We start from the raw sequence: 21,853 nt of genomic DNA, 5'->3' as shown, positions 1-21,853 counted from the left end.
CCCTTGAGCTGCCGTTACACTAGTCCAGCTTGTAAGTTCAAATGAACAGACATCAAATTAACGAAAAAAGGAAAAATAATAAAAGTGGTCAAAAGGGGATTCCCACGTGCATAGTGCTCAGTGAGTGCTCAGTGAGTGAGGAATCCACCTGTTACTTAGACTCAACTATAGGCATATCTCTATATTATACATTGCTCTATTTTTTCTCCAACATACCAGGTTGATTGATAGCTCTTTTCTCCCTTTGCTTGGCTCTGCAAGTGAGAGTGGGGGGAGCTGTCTAATCTGTTCTATCCTTTGTAGATTAAAATACTACCAGCCAGGGGGAACAAAAGATACTTTTACTAACTTTTGAACCCCTGGTCTGATTCATGCCATTTTTTAATATGTTGTTCCCCTGAATGGATTGATCGTGGATATGTATTTTTTTTTTTTTTTTTTTCTCTGTAACAAAATGCTTACTTTATTTCTCAGTCTCTCGTTCTCCAAAGAGACGAGACTTTGCAACAGTGGGCAATTTTGGCTTTAGCATTAAATTTACCGAGCGAACATGAACTTTACAAACCAGCACTACTTAAACAATTGACTCGCCTAATGTCGCAGACACATTTCCTTACACCATGCCCCTCCCCGAACTCATCAACATACTTAAACAATGGATCGGATATTCTGGTGGACATTATTGTCATGTTCAACTCCCGTTGGTAAAACCTTCCTTACCATCTCATATATGCTGGGACACACTTTACTATAAAGTACCTGGCCATACACTTGCCCATCACTATCCCTTTAAAAAACTGTGCAACGTTAAACCGCAAAACGAAGTTTAACCCTTTTGCTCCCAGAGCGGTAACTCTACGCACAGCAGCATCACTGAGGAGTCATTAGCCAGCCTGGAGGAACATGAGGCTGCTTAATATCAGTTCTGTGCATACTGGATATCCTTTAACATAGTCAACCCTCCCCCCCATGCTCTTTCTTCAGCTTCCTACATGAAGACAAAGATTAGAGACCAGATTATTAAAACATATCAGACATTTTAGCTTTATTTCTCGAATGATTGGATAGATTGCATGGCTCGCGCACTACAAATGCCGCCATGAACCAGTTCATTTTCTGCTATAATAGCCTAGATGGTATAACACCCCTACTTGCATATTTTTTTTGATTGGCAATTTCAGAATAGTGTTTACATTCATTCAACCCATACAAGTTATAATGAGTTACTCATCATTTGTGGCAGTAATTTGGAAATAATGGTTTTACCCAGCAAGAATGGCTCCAGGATTGCTTGCGTAAAGTGATTCTCATGAGTTCTGTTCTTCGCTGTAATATCGCTGTTTCATCGCTCTGTACTTTTTAAGATAGTACAATGCTTCAAGCTCCTTTATGACAAACTCTCCGCGACCAATAAGCTCCTTGATCTTTTCAGGATCTGTAACGTCCTTGTTTTTCAAGAACGCTTTTTTTAGTCTCTCTTTAAAGTAACTCTGGCCTTTTGGATATTCCCGTCCGAGGTACAAGAGATTTTTATAAAGCTTCACCACGTCTCCTCTTAAGGGGTTGGCCATTTCCAGACTCCTCTAATAGATTCACTTGTTAGTACATTGTCCCAATCTGTGCCCTCTGGCGAACTTCCGGTGCTCCGTGGATATGTATTTTTATGTGAATGTAATGGATGGTTTTAAAGTTACAGAGTATGTGTGGAAACTGTATTTTTACTGTATGTAGTAATTATGTTAATTGCTTATCTGAGGGGAGGGGATGTGTGGGTTGTACTGTTACTTGATTGGTTGTTTTATGCCTCCCCCTGGGTGTGTCCTGTATGTGCACAACTGTAATAAAAAGCAGGCTGGGTGTTCCAGACCTGAGTTCCTGCTTAACCCTCAAAGCGATGTGTCGTCTCGTTCTTTGGGGGAATTGGATTGTATGCTGACTGCCAGGAGTGTAAGCGGATGGTATGCTTTTCCTGTTCAGCTGATTCCAGAGTTCGTGTGTTTCCAGTTCGGGAGTTGGAAGATTCGTACAGCTTGGAGTTCGGGAGAATTGGTGATTGCAGTAGCTGCTGGTCTGTGGAAAAGGGTGATATCGCCTAAACTGGGTTTTATCCTCTTGTAAGTGAAACGGTCCGTTACAGTTATTTTATTGAGATGTTGATATATCCTACATTCCTCTCCCCATTCCTTCTTCTTCATGACCTAAAACGGGGGAAGGCAAGCTTCGGCACTCTTGTTGTTGTGGACTACATCTCCCATAATGCTCTTAAAGCCATAATGCTGGCAAAGTATCAAGGGAGATATGGTCCCCAACATCTGGAGTGTCGAAGGTTCCCCTACCCCTGACCTAAAGCCACAAGTATAGGCTTCTAAACAAGGGAAGCAGGAAGTAGATAACAAGCTTTTGCCTTTAACTTTCAGCCATCCCTCTTCTAAACAGTTTGTAAAATAGAACTTCTAACAGGGGTAAGCAAACTTGGTCTACATCTTACATAATGCTCATAAGGCAGAATGCTGGCAAAACATCAGGGGTGCTCAAGATTACCTACCCCTGCTCTATGTTGCCTTTTTTTTTTTTTAAATACCTGTATCCAGTTTTATTAGTTTGTTACCCCCTAAACACACAATACTTTTTTTCATACTTAAAGGACCACTATAGTGCCAGGAAAACAAACGTGTTTTCCTAGCTCTACAGGGTCTTTGGGTCCCCCCCCATTCTCAGGGCCCCCCTCCCGCCAGGCTGAAGGGGGAGAAGGAGTTAAATTCTTACCTTTCTCCAGCGCCAGGCTCCTTCGGCGCTGGGGACTCTCCTCCTCTTCCGACGTCATCCGCCGAATGCGCATGTGCGGCAAGAGTCGCGCGCGCATTCAATCAGTCCATAGGAAAGAATTTCTCTATGCTTTCCTATGGACGCTGGAGTCTTCTCACTGTTAAAATCACAGTGAGAAGCGCGGAAGCGCCTGTAGCGGCTGTCAATGAGACAGCCACTAGAGGCTGGATTAACCCTAATGTAAACATAGCAGTTTCTCTGAAACTGTTATGTTTACAGCTGCAGGGTTAACCCTAGATGGACCTGGCACCCAGACACATTAAGCTGAAGTGGTTTGGGTTCCTAAAGTGGTCCTTTAAATGGATAAAACCTCTTGAGCCATGTGATCATTAACCATTAATAATTATACTCACAGGCTTGTACTCCGCATGGTCAAGGTCTGCTTTGCTTGAATCAGAGCTGAAGTCATCTTCATCAGAGCTGTTTATTATTTCTTCATCATCTGAGTGAATGATGCCCAGCTCATCATCAGGGTCCTCTTGTGATGGCTCACTTAAAAATACACACAAAGGAAGACAATAAATAGAACACGTGCATTTAAAAATGGACAAGCAGAAGTTCACAGGTTCACCAGCAACAAGATTGTCATGGGTTTGAATGTGGTTGGAATTATTAAACTAATTCTATTCTTAGCGACCTTGAAACAATTTAACGTGGAACTAAAACACGAGCTGACCTCATATGGCCGAAGTATTTGAAAATCAACATTTTTTTTTAAACGCAGCTAAAAAGAGACAACCTTGGCTAATCCGGACTGTGCACAAGTGGTTCGGAGGGCATGTGTTGTGAATACAAACACAGAGAAGCAATGATATTCGATCTTTGTGGAATGAGCCATAAACTCCCTCTGCCTTACCACTCCAAATGTAAGATGATAGTGTTACTTTTAAAGAAAACACACACTTGCAAGACATTCTTTTACAACGCTTTCCAGTTACTATTCACAGGATGTGTTAAATGGATCATGGGGGTAGTTAAGTGCCTGTTAGTAAAATATTCATATAAACAATCTCATACCATTAGAATTGTACATTATTTATAAGCATTCTCCTTTACTTAAAGGGGCACTCCAGGCACCAAAACAACCCCAAGGCATTAAATAATTTGTTGTATTTTGTACATGCTCAAATTTATATCGTTTTTGAAAACCAATATTTAGAACGTCTTCAAGCATTCTTAACTAGCAGATGTGAAGAGAAGGTCATTTGCAGAGCGAAGGGAATAAAAAAAAATGGTATATTAGTTGAGTAAAGAGGAAATGGAAAGCGAATTGGGATTGTTGAGGGCTTTGTAGGTTAGAGTTAGCAGTTTAAATTGGATGCTGAAGGGTACAAGAAGCCAATGTAATGACTGGCAAAGGGGTGAGGAGTAGGAGTAGTGGTCAGTCACGAAGATGAGCCTTGCGTCAGCATTCATTAGAGACTGAAGAAGGACAAGGCAGGTATTTGGAAGCCGATCCGATGAGTAGTGAGTTGCAATAGATAAAGTCGGGAAATGATGACTGCATGAACAAGTGCCTTAGCTGTATTTTGGGTTAGAAAAGGGCGAATGCAAGCAATATTTTTATTTAAAGTTACAGGATCTGGAGACAGACTGGATGTGAGGAGACCTGAGTCGTATGTAATACCAAGGCAGCAGGCTTGTTTAGGTGAGAGTAGTCTAAACTAAACTGTATCGTCACATATGTAGATACAGAAACCAGCAAGAAGGAAGTATTTTAAGAACTGATGGGGTGGGATGTATGCGCAAGCAAACCATAAATATATTGTTTGTTCACACAGAGGATTTAAAAAAAACTTCATAAAATCTAACCAAAGAATTACAATCTTTGTATCATCAAAGCAAAAACTAAATCAGGGCTGACTAAATGTCCCTTTTTTTGTCTTTTTGTTTTTCAGAATTAAATTCTATTGATTTTGTGAATTCACTGAGCTCTCATTTCCAATATAATAATCACACACTGTTACACTTACAGATTATAGTAAACCATCAACACAGCATGCGCAAAACAGTTTTGTACATATTTATATTAACATTTTAAAAATGTGCCTGCTGCAATAATTCAGCTGTAGATAATGATAAATACCTAAACCCTGGTCTGATTTCAATAACATATCTAAACGCTTTATTTATGACTCATTTAATTCAGAGGGTTGGATGCTGCGCTGGAATTAAACCATTTGCAAGTCATGAATTGCTGCAGAATTGGAAAACTACGTGTCATGAGACAAGATATGTGTGCTGATTCAGTGAACAACGCACATCATCAGAAAAAGGAAGTAATGGAAATATGTGAAGTATCTTGTGATTCATTGTGCACTATTTTAGTAATTTTTGGTAAAATTGGATTTAAATACTCAGATTACTACATTACTTTTGCATAGTAAATCTAATGTCTGAAAAGGCTCCTGAACAAACACATGTGCAACACAAGTAACATGCAGTAACCTCTAATATACAAAAATAATAGTTTTGTGTAACAATAGAGAAAGGATCACACTTAAAGTAACACTGTCCCTTTCCACCACAGTAAGCTGTTACAAAAGTTACAAAAAGCAGGACAAAGTTGGGTAGGCCAACAGGAACCCCCCATTTGTGTCACTGGCAATGCAATCAATAAATAAATAAATAAAGGGGAGGAGGGGAGACATCACACTAGCCAGCCCCACTCTGAGCTGCCCGGCTCAGAGCCCATTAAATCGATCTGCCCATGGTGAGCCCAATGCTCTGAGTGCACTTTATGGAGTGTGAGTGTGAATAATTGTGCACTCATTCAGCTCTTACTGTATAATTAGCCTGTAGTATCTACAGATGCAGAGCAAACCTAGGGAAGTGGGATGGCATGGAACTGCTTTTTCACAGAGCAACAGTACCGTAAACCTATCAGACTGTATTCAGTGTTCAAGAATCTTATTTTGCGTGTGTGTGTGTAATGTTTCCCCTTTTAACAATATGTAATGTGTCAAATTCTGAAGAATATTGCAAAGCCATATTACTAACAAAATTTTCCTTCATTGAGTTCACATAAGGATTTCAACATAGAATACATTATTTAAAGTTGTCAATTCTTTCTTACTGTTCACTGGGGACTTGTCACTTGATCTTCCCAGAAATGGAACGTTATAGCACCAATCCGCCGCATAATTACAGGTCTAAGAAAGTTACTGACCTGATGGATTCAGAACAATTGGAAGGTATATAACTACTACAACCTATTGTCTTGCTTATGGTTAAGGAGTCTGTGCAACAGATGCAATTCTTCCAGATTTAGCGGATCAAGCAGCTTGAATTAAAAGGAATTATTTAGCACCAATGTACAACCCCTGATTTGCTCAGGTTGTGATTACCAGGCAGTTTTATTTACTCATTATCTGTCCAAATTGTCCATATTATATGTGCAGGATTTGGCCATGCTGAATAGATGCTGACCCTTGTTTGATGGCCAAATCACCATTAACTCTTTTGGTACCACCAAACTGACACAGGAACAAGATCATGAATTATTATGCCATCTCAAGGCGAGGGAGCTTTAAGTGCTGAATAAATCTACTTTTTTTTGTTAAATACCTAGTATATGATTTGATATAAAACGTGATACTACACACCCTATATAGCCTCCTTGGCCACAACAGCTAAATTGTGGATTTAACCAAATTAGAGAAATGTTCCAAATTGGCTATTTTTGCCTACACCATGACATTTGGTTTCTAATGTATTACAAAAATCTGGTAGGGGAAGATCTGACATCATCGATTGGTGATATTAACACTACTGAAATAAGTTAAAACGTATATTTGCCCATTTATAAAGCTCAAAAGTATTGGTTATCTCTGTGGCAAAATACTTTACTGAAACAAAAACTATGTGTGCATTGCTTCACAATAAAACACTGAATGGGAAATATAGCAACAACGATAAATTGTGGATTAGAGCTTCACGCGGGGTCTGTAGTATAACCTTCAGAATCAATATCTGGAGTAATTTAATAATTTGGACACAGAGTCATTTCCGTTGCCCTGTAGATGGAGGACGCTGGTGTATTTGGCAAATTAGGTTTGCATCCTGTAACTAAGTTATACTGTGGAAGCACTCTGTTTGCATATCTAATAAAAAAAATTTTTTTTTTTTTAAAAACTTATTAGGAGACCCAAAAATAATTTAGTTTTACATCAGCACTAGCTTGCAACTGGGAAAATAGATGACAGAGTTTAATCAGCAGATGTTTCCCCTCGCAATTCACAGTAACTGAAACTGGTTTAGCTGAAGTCGCAGATTTGGGTTCTACAATAAAATCCTAATACCAGCTGTGTGTCACCCTCCGGATAATGACCATATTATGTCATCTAAACAGAACTAATGGTCAAGGTATTTTTAAAGAGGGAAGGCTCTTCTATAAAATAAAACAGCACTCTGGCAAAGGGTCATTTCCTAATCCTTTTAAGACATTCCGTATATGGATTGACATCAGCCTCCCACGCTTCATGCAACCATGTCCATCTGCCCAGCTACAACTCCCATACTTCTTAGCCAGCCATTCCAAAACTAAGAGTCTAGATGTCAGATTAACCAAAAACACAATTAATGGCTATAGTTTGTAAATTTAAACAAAATGGCAAGAATATTAGGAAATATCAAATAAGCATCTGATCAAACCACCTGCAGCTATCCGGTTGATGGACTCGATCAGTGTTTCCCAACCCAGTCCTCAAGGCACACCTACCAGTCCAGGATTTAAGGATTACCCAGTTTTGTCTAAGGTGTTTTTTCTTTTTTTTCTAAAAACACCTTAGACAAAACTGGGTAATCCTTAAATCCTGGACTGGTAGGTGTGCCTTGAGGACTGGGTTGGGAAACACTGGACTAGATCACTAGGGGTGATGGGAATTGTAGGCCAACACTTGCAAAGCCAGTGATTCACAGCCTTTCATTTCTATAGTAAAAAAAAAAATAATCCTGCTTACTTAAAGGGACACTCCAGGCACCCAGACCACTTCTGCTCATTGGAGTGGTCTGGGTGCCAACTCCCACTACCCTTAACCCTGCAAGTGTAATTATTGCAGTTTTTCATAAACTGCAATAATTACATTGCAGGGTTAACTCCACCTCTAGTGGCTGTCTACTAGACAGCCACTAGAGGTCACTTCCTAGTTTCTAGCACAGGTTTCCTGTGCTAGAGCGTCGCTGGACGTCCTCACGGTGTGTGAGGACCTCCAGCGTCGCTCAAAACCCCATAGGAAAGCATTGAAATGATTTTTCAATGCTTTCCTATGGGGAGACGTAATGCGCATGCGCTGCATTTCCGCGCATGCGCATTAGGTCTCCTCGGCCGGTGGGCGAGATTAGTCTCGCCCACCGGCCGACGTAATCACAAGGAGGAGCGTTGCGGAGGCGGAGACAGCGGCGAGGGACATCGCCGCTGTCCCAGGTAAGTCATTGAAGGGGTTTTCACCCCTTCAGTAACCGGGGATTGGGGGGTGGGAGGGAGAGGGACCCTCCAGTGCCAGAAAATGGATCGTTTTTCTGGCACTTGAGTTTCCCTTTAACATTTATACAGCTTTCACCAGCAGCATGTATCTGTTACCATGGTAACCAGTCACAAGAAACAGAATTGTAAAGTGTTCTAGTCTGGGGAGAATACATACATAAACTACGGAACTTTTGAAATATCTCAAACCACTCACAGCTTTAACATGGCCTTTAAGCATATAGTAACCATTAGTTTCACTAAAAAGGTTACACTACAACTATAGAACATAGGGAACAACTCAAGGCACAGCTGTATACAGTATGTACAATGAATATGTGTGTCTGCATGCGCATTGGCACAAGTTATATTTTATTATTTATATATTTTAAAGGAACACTATAGTCACTAGAACAACTAAAGCTTAATGTAATTGTTCTGATGAGTATAATAGCTCCCTTAAGGGATAATGCAGTGTTTACATTGCCCCCTACGGACACCTCCAAGTGGCCACTCGAGGTGCTTCCTGGGTCAGTGCTGATGAAAAAGCAGCACTGACGTTCAGCGTCCCCACACTCTGCATGGAGATGCTGAATTTTCCTCATAGAGATACACGGATTTAATGCATCTCTATAAGGAGGTCCTGATTGGCAATAACGGCATTTGGCCCCACCCCCGTGCCGATTTTAGCCAATCCAAGGCTTTCCCTATGGGACTCGCTCAGTGCTGGAAATAAGGTGAGTTTTAAACTTTTATAGGGGGCTTAAGGGAGGGCAAGCCACCTATATGGTGGGTTTAGCACTACATGGTAAGGAATACAGGTATGAGTTCCTGACCCTATAGTGTTCCTTTAACCCCTTAAGGACACATGACATGTGTGACATGTCATGATTCCCTTTTATTCTAGAAGTTTGGTCCTTAAGGGGTTAAAGTATAATTGGTTAGAACTTGGCAGTAAAAGTTAAAAGTTTAGGTCAATGTTTCCAAGTCAGTTATGGTTTAATTTAGACTATTATGGCCTAAAATATGAAAATCGCTACAAGTTAGTGAATAAACTTTCGTCATTTAAAGAAAAAAAGAACAAAAAAAACAGCAGCCTTTTAAATCATTAAAGTCTGTGTACTGACTGACAAAGCTCAAATGCTTTAAGAGTTTTAGGACCCACAAAGTTTGCCTTGATTTTGGCAGGTGAGCTTGCACCTTAAAGGCCATAGCAGTGACACTAAAACCCTGTTATTTAAACGTGCATAGGGATTTGGGATAGTTCACATGCAACGTGTCTTGGTTTTATCTTGTGTCCCTTGTTTAAGAGAACATTTTAGTGACATTGAGGAATGTCTGTAAAATTATATTTATACACTATAATAAAATAATGGCATTCTTGTCCAGTTATCTGCCCCACTTTTCTATCTTTGCCCTGATTTCGAAATAACAAAAATAGTCAAATGCAGTGGTCAGTTAAGAAAAAATAAATAAAACAATAATTAGTTTGACTTGGAACAATGTCAGCTGACTGAGCTTCCTGAATGGCAAGACCAAACGCAAGTTGGCAGAGATTTGGAAACCTAGAGAACACGCAGCCCACAGCTCATAGTCATAGTGTCTGCAGTCACACACAGGATGGAAGAGAACGCATGAGTGGGAGATAAGGTCTCTGTGTGCCAAGTACCCATATTGTGAGAGGGCAGAAGGATAAAACCTTGGAACTAAGAGGACCAATGCGATTATCTTACATTTCTAACACACATTCTCTACGTATACACAATTTGTATCAATGATAAGGAAGCAAACTGCAAAATGGCAAAACACGTGAAATAAAATAAATCTCAATACCCTGTTTTTGTCATAAGTTTAAATTAGCGCTCTAAGCCTAATGTAGTGTTGGTAATGGCACCAGCTGGTTCTGGACATCATTTCCTAGTTTCTGTGCCGAACCATTTGAGCAGCGTGACAATGGCCACAGTTAGAAGCCCTGGACTTACAGATGAGCCATGTGCAGCTTTCAAGGTGAGCGCTGCTCATAGCCCTTTAAACCCTTAAGGACACATGACATGTGTGACATGTCATGATTCCCTTTTATTCCAGAAGTTTGGTCCTTAAGGGGTTAAATCCTTTTAATGGCCGCAGTGCTACAATCAGAGTGCCCCCACTAGCCTGTCAGTCCCCCGTCCCGTCCCCCCCGTTTGTTATAAAATGGTTAAATGAAAAGTGTCAAAATGATCCTTGTTACATAGCCAAGGAAGATGTACTTTTTACAAATGTATACTATTATGTAGCGGTTTTGGATTCTGCGGCTACAATTAAAGTTGTAATCTCAGCTTGCCAAATTTTGCAAAGTTTTAGCTTTAAAACCGTAATTCACTCCTTGCAGTATTTGTTAAGTAAAAATTCATTGAAATCCTACACATATAGGGCATTTTAACACAGAGGACTAATAAGTGAATCTATTTTGAGTTAGTTTTCTTTACGCAGAAATTAGTAAATCTAAAGCTAACGGGAAAAAAAAGTGTATCTTTTAACATCTATTCCTATTTAATATTGCATTATGTGTACATATAGGGTATCAAACGAAAGCTCTATTTCTTCTTCAAATGATACACAATATGTATAAGTGCACTTAAACAAAAAATTAGAAATTGTGCTAAAATTGAAAAACACATTGCAGCTCAAAAACTGCTCGACTGCTTACCCCCTGCTTATCACCTCCCTCCCCCACTCCGTCCATACAACGGGACTCATCACACACAGCAACACCACTACAAGCTATTGTGACCTCCTCAAGACATGATGCGACAGAATTGTCGGCCACACTGTGTCGCTTGGATCACACCCCTGAGGGATAGATACTCACTCTTGGGTGCATGGTGTTACACACCTCTCTCAGATAACTACTATATTGTTTGGATATTCGTTGCAGAGAAGGTAAAAAGCACAATCTGGCATAAGAACTCCCCCTATGAAAATATACAGCCACAATGTTAAGAAGCTGAATATCCCAGAGACCTCCGCAAGGCCCACCCCACAGTGTGTCTGCAGGAAACACACTTTAAACAAGCACAACCACTAGTGAAAACATTGTACCCCTTCCAATACCACTGTACATTCTAAAACAAAAGGGGTATCCATTCCATTCTGTTCAGTCGAGACGTCTCTTACAAACCAATTTACGATCTCATAGATGACCAGGGGAGGTTTATTATTTTGGTTTGTGAAATTAACAATCTAGAGTATACAATTGTTAACCTACACACTCCCAATACAGACCAGAGGAACTACTTACACAAAGTCCTTGCTAAACTTATGTCAGTACGGAGGGGAAGAACAACACTCTGCGGTGACTTCAACCATGTTCTTGACCCAGCAATGGACTCAACCACACCTAGGTTTGCCACCCCCACTTGAGAATGCAAGCCGCTGGTGCACCTATTGCGTGACCATGACCTTTATGACGCATGGAAAGTTTTCCATCCTGAAGAGAGGGATTTCACCTTCTTTTCCCCTGTCCAAAACACATACACGCACATTGACGGGTTCCTAAACCCAGATTCGAACCTCAACAAACTATCCTCATGCACGATAGGCACCATCTCCTGGTTGGACCACGCATCGCTGTCTTTAGATCTAAAAGATTCCTATGATTATAAGAACCGAAACCCGTGGAGATTGAATGAAAACCTATTGCACAATGCGGCGTTCTGCCAGGACCTCACTAAAGATCTAACTTAATTCTTTACTAAAACCCAAACACCAGAGATCACCCCTGAAACCCTATAGACTGCCCAGAAACCCGTCATTAGAAGGTTTTTGATACGGAAAGCCAGCACATTACAACAGAAATCCCAGGCCAAAATGAGGGATTGCTAAAGCAATTGTATCACCTTCACATACCCCTCACATAACCCTGTAGAGCAGGGATGTCGAACATGCGGCCCCCCAGATGTTGCTGAACTACAACTCCCATGATTCCCTGGCTATCCGTTTCATTGAAAGAATCATGAGAGTTGTAGTTCAGCAACATCTGGGGGGCCGCATGTTCGACATCCCTGCTGTAGAGGAACTAGTCACAGCCCATATACTTAAGAGCATGCTGGAGGAGCTCAGAACCAACATAGCGGCCAACATGGCCTATATAAAGGAGGCGATGGAGGGGGTCACCACCGAGGCCGCATCTAGCTCCCAGGATGCAAGGATAGCATCCCTAGAATAAGCGCTAACTGAGGTGCAAAAACAGCAAAGTATTTTAAACGACCGGATAAACAATGTTGAAGACCAACGAAGGCGCTATAATATAAAAACCCGAGGCATCCCGGATACTATAGGTCAGACAGACCTACTGCACTTCATCAGGCGCCTGCTGGCCGATCTCTTGCCGCCGGAACAGGCAAAAACAACGAAGCAGAGAGGTTTCTTCCTATTACCCCAGAGACTGCCGACACCACACTCTCCAGGATATAGCCTCCTGCCCAAGATAATACCACTATGTTCCCTTACGAACTTCTACATGGTTAACATCCAAGTTCCTTCCTCTTATATTCTTGGTTGATCTAAGTTGTTTTTTACTAGTTAACATAATCCCGTATAGGCCTCCCTGACTCAGACTCCTCACACCCGAGACATACTCGCAGCGGTACCCACTGCACCCCGCACCGGGGGACGCAAGCACCCACAACCGGACGCACTCCCGATCGCAACTGCACCTGAATCACCCCCTCGCCCGAACTTAGAAGATGAGGGACACACGCCACACTAGGGTACACCCTATCAGCGATGATGCTCACCCTCGAACACAGAGGAATAGATGGACGGTCACGCCAGGGAGACCCCACGGACCTTACACCACACACACAAAAAGTACGCCGCCATAGCTGGTTTCAATACTGACCCATAAGACGCAACACATGCTAAAAGACGGCACACTCACAGACTCCACCAGGTCTTAGACATGCCAGGAGTACTAGCCGACATCACAACTGCACAATTAATATATTAAAAGTGCTATGCCTATATATGCCAATACTGTGTTGATGCATGTTGCTAAGTATGCCTACATAAGTTGTTGTGGCAATGTGGACATATGTGTTGAAGCTGTACAAAAAATAAAGAATTGAAGAAAAAAAAAATTTGCACACACTCTGGCACTGTCAGGATCGGGACAGGGATCCAACACGCAGAGTACAAAGAGTAGCAGATACGTATACCGGACCTTAGAATGGCCGGACTTAACGTAAAACTACGTATAGAATGGTCAGGGACAAGCCGAGGTCGAGGGAACGAGAAGACAGGTAAGCGAGAGACAAGCCGGGTCAAGGATAACAGAGAAGACAGGTAAGTAATAACAAAGCCGGGTCAGAACCAAAAGACAAGAGAATACAAGAGCACTGTGTGACTAGGCTGGCTAGAACCACGACAGGGCAATGAGCAAATGCTGAGAGCTCCCTTAAATACCCTGGTTCTAGAGACTAATCACGCCTCCGCCGAGACCTGATTCGTGTCCGGGATTTGACTGACAGGTCGGGCTAGAATAGCGTCATGACGTCGACTATTGAGCGTCACGTTACAAAAAGGCATAGTTCTCTCGCGGCCGGCGTTTACATGCGCGAGGGGACCGCGAGGAACGGGAGAATCATGCCGTCTGGATGGAAAAACGTCCAAGTCTCTACCCGTCTCAGGGGTAGAGACTACAGGTACCCTGACAGGCACCTCACTTGACCACACTATACAAGTACACGACGACTAAGGCAACCATGCCTAAAGACATGATAATGGCCCCCATTGTCACACTCGCAGCATACCACAGAGCTACCTTTCTCCACAACATTGCACAACTCAACCACCCCTCCGCAGCACCCAAATGGGTCGGGATGGAGTCCCACTGGTCATCCCCTAAGGAACTCCGATCACTGCTTTGGATGCTGGGGCGATCTAGACCACTCCTCTCCCACTTATTGCCCAATAAACAGACCCCATTTCAAGTGTGGGACACGGTGAGAGATAGATTGGTGTTAGAACCTCAAATACCACTAGCCACGTCAATGCAGACAATGGGATGCCTGGTCCCGACATTTAACTGGGAAACATGGGCAGGGAGGGGAGTTCATCATGTATACCAAGTATTTGATAGAGGCCGCCTGCTGTCCTTTCCTGTGGTTCAGGCCCAATACGCCCTCCCCCACGGGGACCTTTTCTCATACCTCTAACTAATGTCATACTTGATAGACAACCTTGGACTGCACAAATCCTAAGCATATGTCTAAATTTGAGGAAATATGTGTCAGCCACTCCCCCCCTAAGAAAACCATATCTCAGGGATACATTGTGCTGAACAGAGAAATTACACAATCGCTGGAAACAACCAAGGGAGCCTGGCATGGGGAGTTTGGATACACCATAGGAAAATACATTTACTGCCCACAAAGGTCTCACAGCCTGTATTTCCCACCAGGAACTCCAGCGCAAAATACTATACCACTGGTACTTGCCAGAAAAAAATACAGAGAATGTGGCAGACATCCGGTAACATTTGCTGGAAGTGTGGGTGCGCAGTGGGCACTATGCTCCACGCTTGGTGGTCCAACCCGTCTGGGCCAATACCGCATATCTCTTGCAAAAAATAACACCTACACCCTGAATAGATAACCCAAAGGTTTCCAGAGGGCCTCTCAAAGCAAACACGAATCATTCTATACCAAACCCGAATATCTGCCAATTTACTAATTTCCAGATTATGGAAAAAGACCCAAATCCCAACAGTAGAAGTAGAAAGATAAAAAAAAAAAAAAGGCTGCAATAGACAATATAAAAAAATAAATAGATTTTTGAAACAAACAAGAAATAACTCAATGTGATAGTCCTCACAAATAACAGTCTCTTGATAGTAGACATTTTAGTACAGCAAGGACTTTTCTTTGGGTAGGGCAGCGGTCTTTTTTTTCTTGTTGATGTATATAGAAATATATACAAATTCCCCTCCAATATGGCCGCTGCGATTGGCCTTTATTCCCCCACCAAGATGGCCATTTAGCTGTTTTTTCAATATTTGTTTCTACTTAGTTCTTACTTTGCCGACGTCCATTATTTGGGCTCAAATGCTGTACTCATTTGTTACCGCTCCCTTGGGTGTTGACGAGAGTCGTTACTCTGCCGACACCCACTGCAAGGATGCACATTCCCTAAGACTACAGCCCCCATAAGGCTGTTCGCCTGGTCTTTTCCAAAAGGAAAAAAGTTTAACTTTTGTTTTTTGTTAACTCCTATTTGTTCTATTGCTCGTTTTTAATTAATTATATATTTGGGCCCCTTTTACTATTCTTAATACATACATATGTATTTCATTCTGTTTTAATCTATGCTTAGACTATGCTAACAGCTGATTGGACCACTTGTTACACTGTGTTTTTGAAAAAGCCATACTGGTGAAAACACGTTACTGGATGTTACTACTTTGTATTTTACCTATTAAAGGATTTTGGTCACTCCACTTGTGTGCTGTGCCAATTACCTTTTTTATTTAGTTTTTATACTGTTTTTATAGTTCCTGGCATTTTCTATCTCTACTCCAAAGCAATCCTCGGTGGGGATCAAACCACCAACACTGCCATCATGGATCAGTTAGTCTGCTCTATATTTGTGAGTATATTTGAACTATTTTTATCATATACATCACTTGTTTTATTGAGAGCACCATCTGTCGCCTTATCCATGTCTCCCTGGGTTCCTGTCATCGTGAACCAAACAGATACCTCCAATACATCTTATAAGTGGGGATTATACCACCGCACGCTATATAAGCTAGAGCTGACAAAGGCTCTATAAAATGTGAGTGGGATACTGTCATTTTTTTTATTACATAACTAGATTTGATGTATTATTTCCGCCCTTTCTGCTTTTGTCTTTCTATATACATCAACAAGAAAATAAAGACAGCTGCCCTACCCAAAGAAAAGACCTTACTGTACTAAAGACGAAAACGTCTACTATCAAGAGACTATTATGTGTGAGGACTATCACATTGACTTATTTCTTGTTTGTTCCAAAAATCTATTTATTTTTTTATATTGTCTATTAGCGCAGCCCTTTTATGTATGTTTTTATTTCTGTATATTCTCTAAAGGGTTTAGAGCGATTCCTCCTTTAGGGTTGCTGCCTTTTTTTTATTGATTAGCGCTTAACCATTTTGTGTATTCTACCCAACAGTAGAAGACCTCATTAGACCGGTAGAATAGTTTGGCAAGCAAAAGACAACCCAAGAAGCGAGTAGAGAATGGGTAGCGAAAATAAAAGACACATACATTTTTTTTTTTTTATTATTAAAAAAAAAACTACCTAAATCAACTACTCAGAAATAAGGTCTGTCTCCACAAAGGTTCCACATAGCCAGAGACACTTCCACTAGCGACCACTCGTTTGATGAAACTTTGCTGTATAATCGATGACCTGTCTGTATATATAATTCAACATATTAGGATGTACTGTTGTGTTATATTATATGATATAACTGTCCCCCACCCCCACTGCATCCTTTATTGCTTTCTGTAACCCCCTTTGATGTTTATAAAATCCAAAAAACTTCAAATTGAAAAAAAAACCTTGGTCCTTAAATGGTCAATATAAAATCATTTTCATACACATACTGCTGAACAGATTTAATAATGAACAACAAGACTATAGCTGATAACCGTGTCACATAAAATGTTGGCAAACAAAAGAAAGGGACATACCTGTGATAAACATGAGAATTAATTGCAGAAGAAACTTCATTTGGATCTTCTACCTCATAAATTGTTGCATCACAGTCACTTTGACCTGAAACCAAAGTGAAAGGTAGATTTTCATATTCTGGGATTTCTTCATAGTGACAAATATTTTCATATCCAGGAAGGTCCTCGTGGGTTAGATCCGTTGATGTTGGTTGCATTGGCATCTGCTTGGTAGCAAAGTCATCATCTTTTGAGGTAGATGCTAAATTGACATCAATCCCCTGCTTCTGCCATTTCTTCTGAGGAGGACTATAACAATCTGCAGAATGCGCCTTTGCTGGTTTTGATTTCTTATCCATTACCGGTGACGATGCATTCTCGTTGTAAGAAACAACATCACAGGAGGTACTGTCGGAGGACTGACAGCTTCGAGACAAAAATTTCTGAAAGTCACTTTTTATAATGCACACAGACAATTTCATATTGAGAAGCTTCTTTAACGGGCTTCTTTTAGTATTCTCTTTTGCAGGTTTGTTTATAATATCCATGTCAACAGACGACAAGGACTTGGCCCTAGGTTTAGTGACAGGGCTCGCAGTTTCACTGTTTGAGTAACCCTTCAATGACTCTGGACTCCCTGAGAATGGTAAAATTGGATGAGGTAACTTCCATGCAGGTTTTTCCGAAGGCAACCTTGGAATATTGAGAGAAGATGATAAGCCTTCTCCATTGGCTAACAAATGTCTATGATAGGTGCTTTGAAACTCAGAATTGGCACGTGAAGGTTTCTCATCATTACAGTCTTGAAGGTTCTCCTCAGATGCGGCTTTTTTAAGTAAAACAGACGGTGGTAAACTGTGCCTTTGTGGCTTTTTTGGAGCAACCTTTGGAGAATTTTCTGCTTGGACATTTGTTTTCTCAGTGGCAATATCACAAGTTTTCTTTACAGGTAACTGCTGTTCATAAATTAATCGCAATTGTTTTGGTAAACTCATTGACAGAGAACTACATCTCCTAAAGATATTTTCCTCTTCAAGGTCAGGCTTGCTTGGATTGTTACTCATGGTTTCTTGTGGCATTTCTGACTCCAGGCATGATTTCTCACAAAGTTCTCCATTTTCCATTTCACAATTCTCACTTGGTTGGCTTGGGGCATTGGTGATATTCTGGGAGTCTGAGCTGGTTTTCTCAAGTTCAAGGTGTTTTTTAGGGAAATCAAGACCATCTAAGCTACATTTTGTAGATTCTGTTGATTCATCGCGTGATGGAACGTATTCCACATTCCCTTCAGTTGATCGCTCAAAACAATCTTGGCGCACCAGACAAGGGGTCTTCAGTCTTCTTGGTTTTGGAACTGGAAGTACCTTCTGCGGAGGAAGAGATCGCTGCTGTAGGACTATCGTTTTATGACCTTCTCTAGTTAATTTGGTATTAGGTGGTAGAATACCATTATTTTTTCTTTCATTATCCATTTTTTCTGAATCTGAATGATATACAAAACCGCCATGAGGAACTGGTGGGGGAGACATGTCAGCATTTAGGTTGTTCTGTTGGTTCACACTGCATGTATATCCATCGGAGAAGGATCCTTCAGAAAAATTAGACTGCATTTTATCTTTACTAGGTCGATGAGTCACCGCCTTAACATTTTCAGAGTTTTCATGTTTAAAGGCAGAGCCATTAGAAGTTAAAACATGGTTAATCTTATCTTCTAAATTGGTGGATCTCAAAGTAATTTGGTTATCTTTCCCCAGTTTTAACTGTTGGCTGCAGGCTTTTCTCCTAGTTCTTGCAGATGGAGCTGGCGTTCCATATATTTTTTTGTTTTCTAAGTTTCCTAGCATTTCAATAACTTTTTGTGGCTTTTTACAATGCTCACCATTTCCAAGTTTATGAGTGCAGTCACATGTGCATGAACATATCGAAATTATATAGGAAGAACTTTCCGTATCATTCGACGTTTCATTTTTGCATCGCAAGGTTCCAGGACAATTTCCTTTATTTTCTTCTGTACTTTTACTACAGTATTTGACAGTGCGCTGTAATCTGTCTTCAGGAACTGAAGAACCTCGTAAAACCTTCGGCTTTGGTGCAATTGTTGGTTTTGACTTCTTAGAAGCTTGAACATTGTTTGACACAACTAAATCTGGTTTGGGTGCGACAGGTGGTGGGCTAGGTTTCTGCCCAAATACATGTTTCGGTTTCGGAGCTACTGGAGGCTTCTTCATATCTACAACACACAAACAATAAAACATTAATCAATTTAGTACTGGTGGATTAGATACAATGGGAATTTAAGTTACCAATTGAAAATAAACAAACTGTTGGAGTTGACTTTTGGAAAATATCATTGAATAAACATTTTCCTTATAACAAACTTTTGTTGAATTTGAAGTTCTGTTAAGTGGACATGTGGTCAAAATTGTATCTCCGATTAAAGAAGGTATTCAAAAAAAATAAGGGGTCTGTGGGTTTTATCCTACATTTGTCCTATATTTCTATATTTGCATTTATGTTTCCATACATTTTTATGATTAAATGTAAGTTTCCATAAGTTAGTAACATCTAATATGGCTTTAATTAGGTATGTTGAAGTTGTATCTGCAACAAGTGGTTAGATTAAGTGAACAGTATGTAGTTCTGGTTAAGCAGCAATGCAGTCCATTAACTCTGTAACTACATGACACATGGTAACCATCAACTAGTAAAAAGAGATCAGCATCACACGAGTTGTAGGGGTACAGTGATATGTACAATATTTGAGTAAAGTGGCAATGTTACTTTGCAGGTTTTGCTGTTAAAATAATTTTTTTTTTTTTAGTCCCTCTATTGACCCTTTTTTATTTTCATTTTAAATTGACCTTAGTTTTTTCAGTTACACACAACAAACAACAGAAGTATGTGTTCTTATGGGGAGCGTGGTCTCTGGCAATCTTTGGCAACAAGTGGAGCTTAAGCAAAGTTCCATTTCAATAGTCAAGTTAAAGCAGTTCTGTCATGGCTAAACCAATTTAGGGGTATTTTGTTATGTTCCCCCCATAAATAATATTACACACGTTAGTGTCGCCACAATGTGTGGAATATTATTAACCCAATTTTAATTTATAATGTTTCAAATTTCCCAGCACCGGAACATTTTCTAATTGGTAACCACCTTCTATTGTACTGGCAGTAATGAACTGCCTTTGCCCTCGTCTGCCCATATTCCGCTACGCTTTCTGCGCATGCCCAGTAACAGGAAGGAAAACAATCTTCTATTAAGCATGTGCAATGTTGTGGGAAGTAGAAGAGGAATGACAATACAATGCCACATGGGATACGAAAGGTCAGGTGAGCACTATGAGACTATTCAGCTTGACAAAAGGAGTGGAGCTTGTTTAAGTTCAACCCTTGGTCAAGAAGAACAAAATGGCGGTGTCTGCTATTGAGATCTGGTGAAAATAAGAATATATAATAAAATATTATAAAGGAAACTGGCAAGAGTAGAGTATAATCAATATGATACAAGTGGCATAACAAAAAGGAATACTAAAACAAGAATGTCACTTTAATCTGAACTTGTATTTATTTGTTAAATACTGCATTTTAACCTTTAGGCTAAAATGTCCAACGCTGATTGTAGTAGAAACATAGAAAATGACGGCAGATAAAAACCATTCGGTCCATCTAGTCTGCCCAATTTTCTAAATACTCTCATTAGTCCCTGGCCTTATCTTATAGTTATGATAATATTGCCTTATGCCTATTTACTGTGTTAACCTCTACCACGTCAGCTGGAAGGCTATTCCATGCATCCACTACCCTCTCAGTAAAGTAATACTTCCTGAAATTATTTTAAACCTTTGCCCCTCTAATTTAAGACTATGTCCTCTTGTTGTGGTAGTTTTTCTTCTTTTAAATATAGTCTCCTCCTTTACTGTGTTGATTCCCTTTATGTATTTAAATGTTTCTATCATATCCCCCCTGTCTCGTCTTTCCTCCAAGCTATACATGTTAAGATCCTTTAACCTTTCCTGGTAAGTTTTATCCTGCAATCCATGAACCAGTTTAGTAGCCCGTCTCTGGATTCTCTCTAAGGTATCAATATCCTTCTGGGGATACTGTCTCCAGTACTGCGTACAATACTCCAAGTGAGGTCTCACAAGTGTTCTGTACAATGGCATGAGCACTTCCCTCTTTCTACTGCTAATACCTCTACCTATAAAACCAAGCATTCTGCAAGCATTTCCTGCTGCACTATTACATTGTCTGCCTACCTTTAAGTCCTCAAAAATAATCACCCCTAAATCCCTTTCCTCAGATGTTGAGGTTAGGACTCTATCAAATACTCTATACTCTGCCCTTGGGTTTTTACATCCAAGATGCATTATCTTGCACTTATCCACATTAAATGTCAACTGCCACAGCTCTGACCATTTTTCTAGTTTACCTAAATCATTTGCCATTTGGCTTATCCATCGTGGAACATCAACCCTGTTACATATTTTAGTATCAAATATTTAGACTGAAGGTGGTCCCAAGCCTAAATAAGGCTGGGAGCACCAAGGAAAGGTTCTATGAGTCTGTCCCAATTGATAATAATAAAACGCAGGACCCACACCTGAATGACACCATCCCTTCAAAAGTGTCTGTCACAGCCAGAAGAGGGAAAAACAAAAGAAATGTTAGTACCTAGCCATCTTTCTACATCTAAGAACACACTAAATAATTGGATCACAGTGCAGGGTACATATCAATGTGGAAGATGTGTAGCATGCGTTTTTATCGCCAAAGGGTCCAAAACAATCACAGATTCTGCTGATACAACTACAATTCCCATAAAGCAGTTTTTTAACTGCAATACATCTGGTATGGTTTACTTACTGAC

At 40.5% G+C, this 21,853-nt stretch overlaps 2 protein-coding genes across 2 annotated transcripts in view; both read right to left on the bottom strand.

Moving 5' to 3' along the window:
- FGD6 (FYVE, RhoGEF and PH domain containing 6) overlaps positions 1–21,853 on the bottom strand; it is a 119,984-nt gene that overhangs the window by 49,436 nt on the left and 48,695 nt on the right. The window contains exons 2-3 of the mRNA XM_063447091.1: positions 17,008–19,216; positions 3,180–3,318 (exon numbers count right to left, since the gene is read on the bottom strand). Of these exons, the coding sequence (XP_063303161.1) occupies positions 3,180–3,318; positions 17,008–19,216 (2,348 nt within the window). The remainder of the gene's footprint in view (positions 1–3,179; positions 3,319–17,007; positions 19,217–21,853) is intronic.
- LOC134600764 (LYR motif-containing protein 5A-like) lies at positions 1,087–1,579 on the bottom strand. The gene has a single exon (XM_063445151.1). It carries the CDS (start codon positions 1,569–1,571, stop codon positions 1,308–1,310), a length of 264 nt encoding a protein of 87 aa, XP_063301221.1. The 5' UTR covers positions 1,572–1,579; the 3' UTR covers positions 1,087–1,307.

Source organism: Pelobates fuscus, chromosome 3 (assembly GCF_036172605.1).
Source record: "Pelobates fuscus isolate aPelFus1 chromosome 3, aPelFus1.pri, whole genome shotgun sequence".
Taxonomy (NCBI): Eukaryota; Metazoa; Chordata; class Amphibia; order Anura; family Pelobatidae; genus Pelobates; species Pelobates fuscus.
This window is presented reverse-complemented; position numbering and strand designations above follow the sequence as displayed.

Bases quoted from the DNA above. Each gene is read 5' to 3' on its own strand.
- LOC134600764 (XM_063445151.1), bottom strand. From the start codon at position 1,571: ATGGCCAACCCCTTAAGAGGAGACGTGGTGAAGCTTTATAAAAATCTC.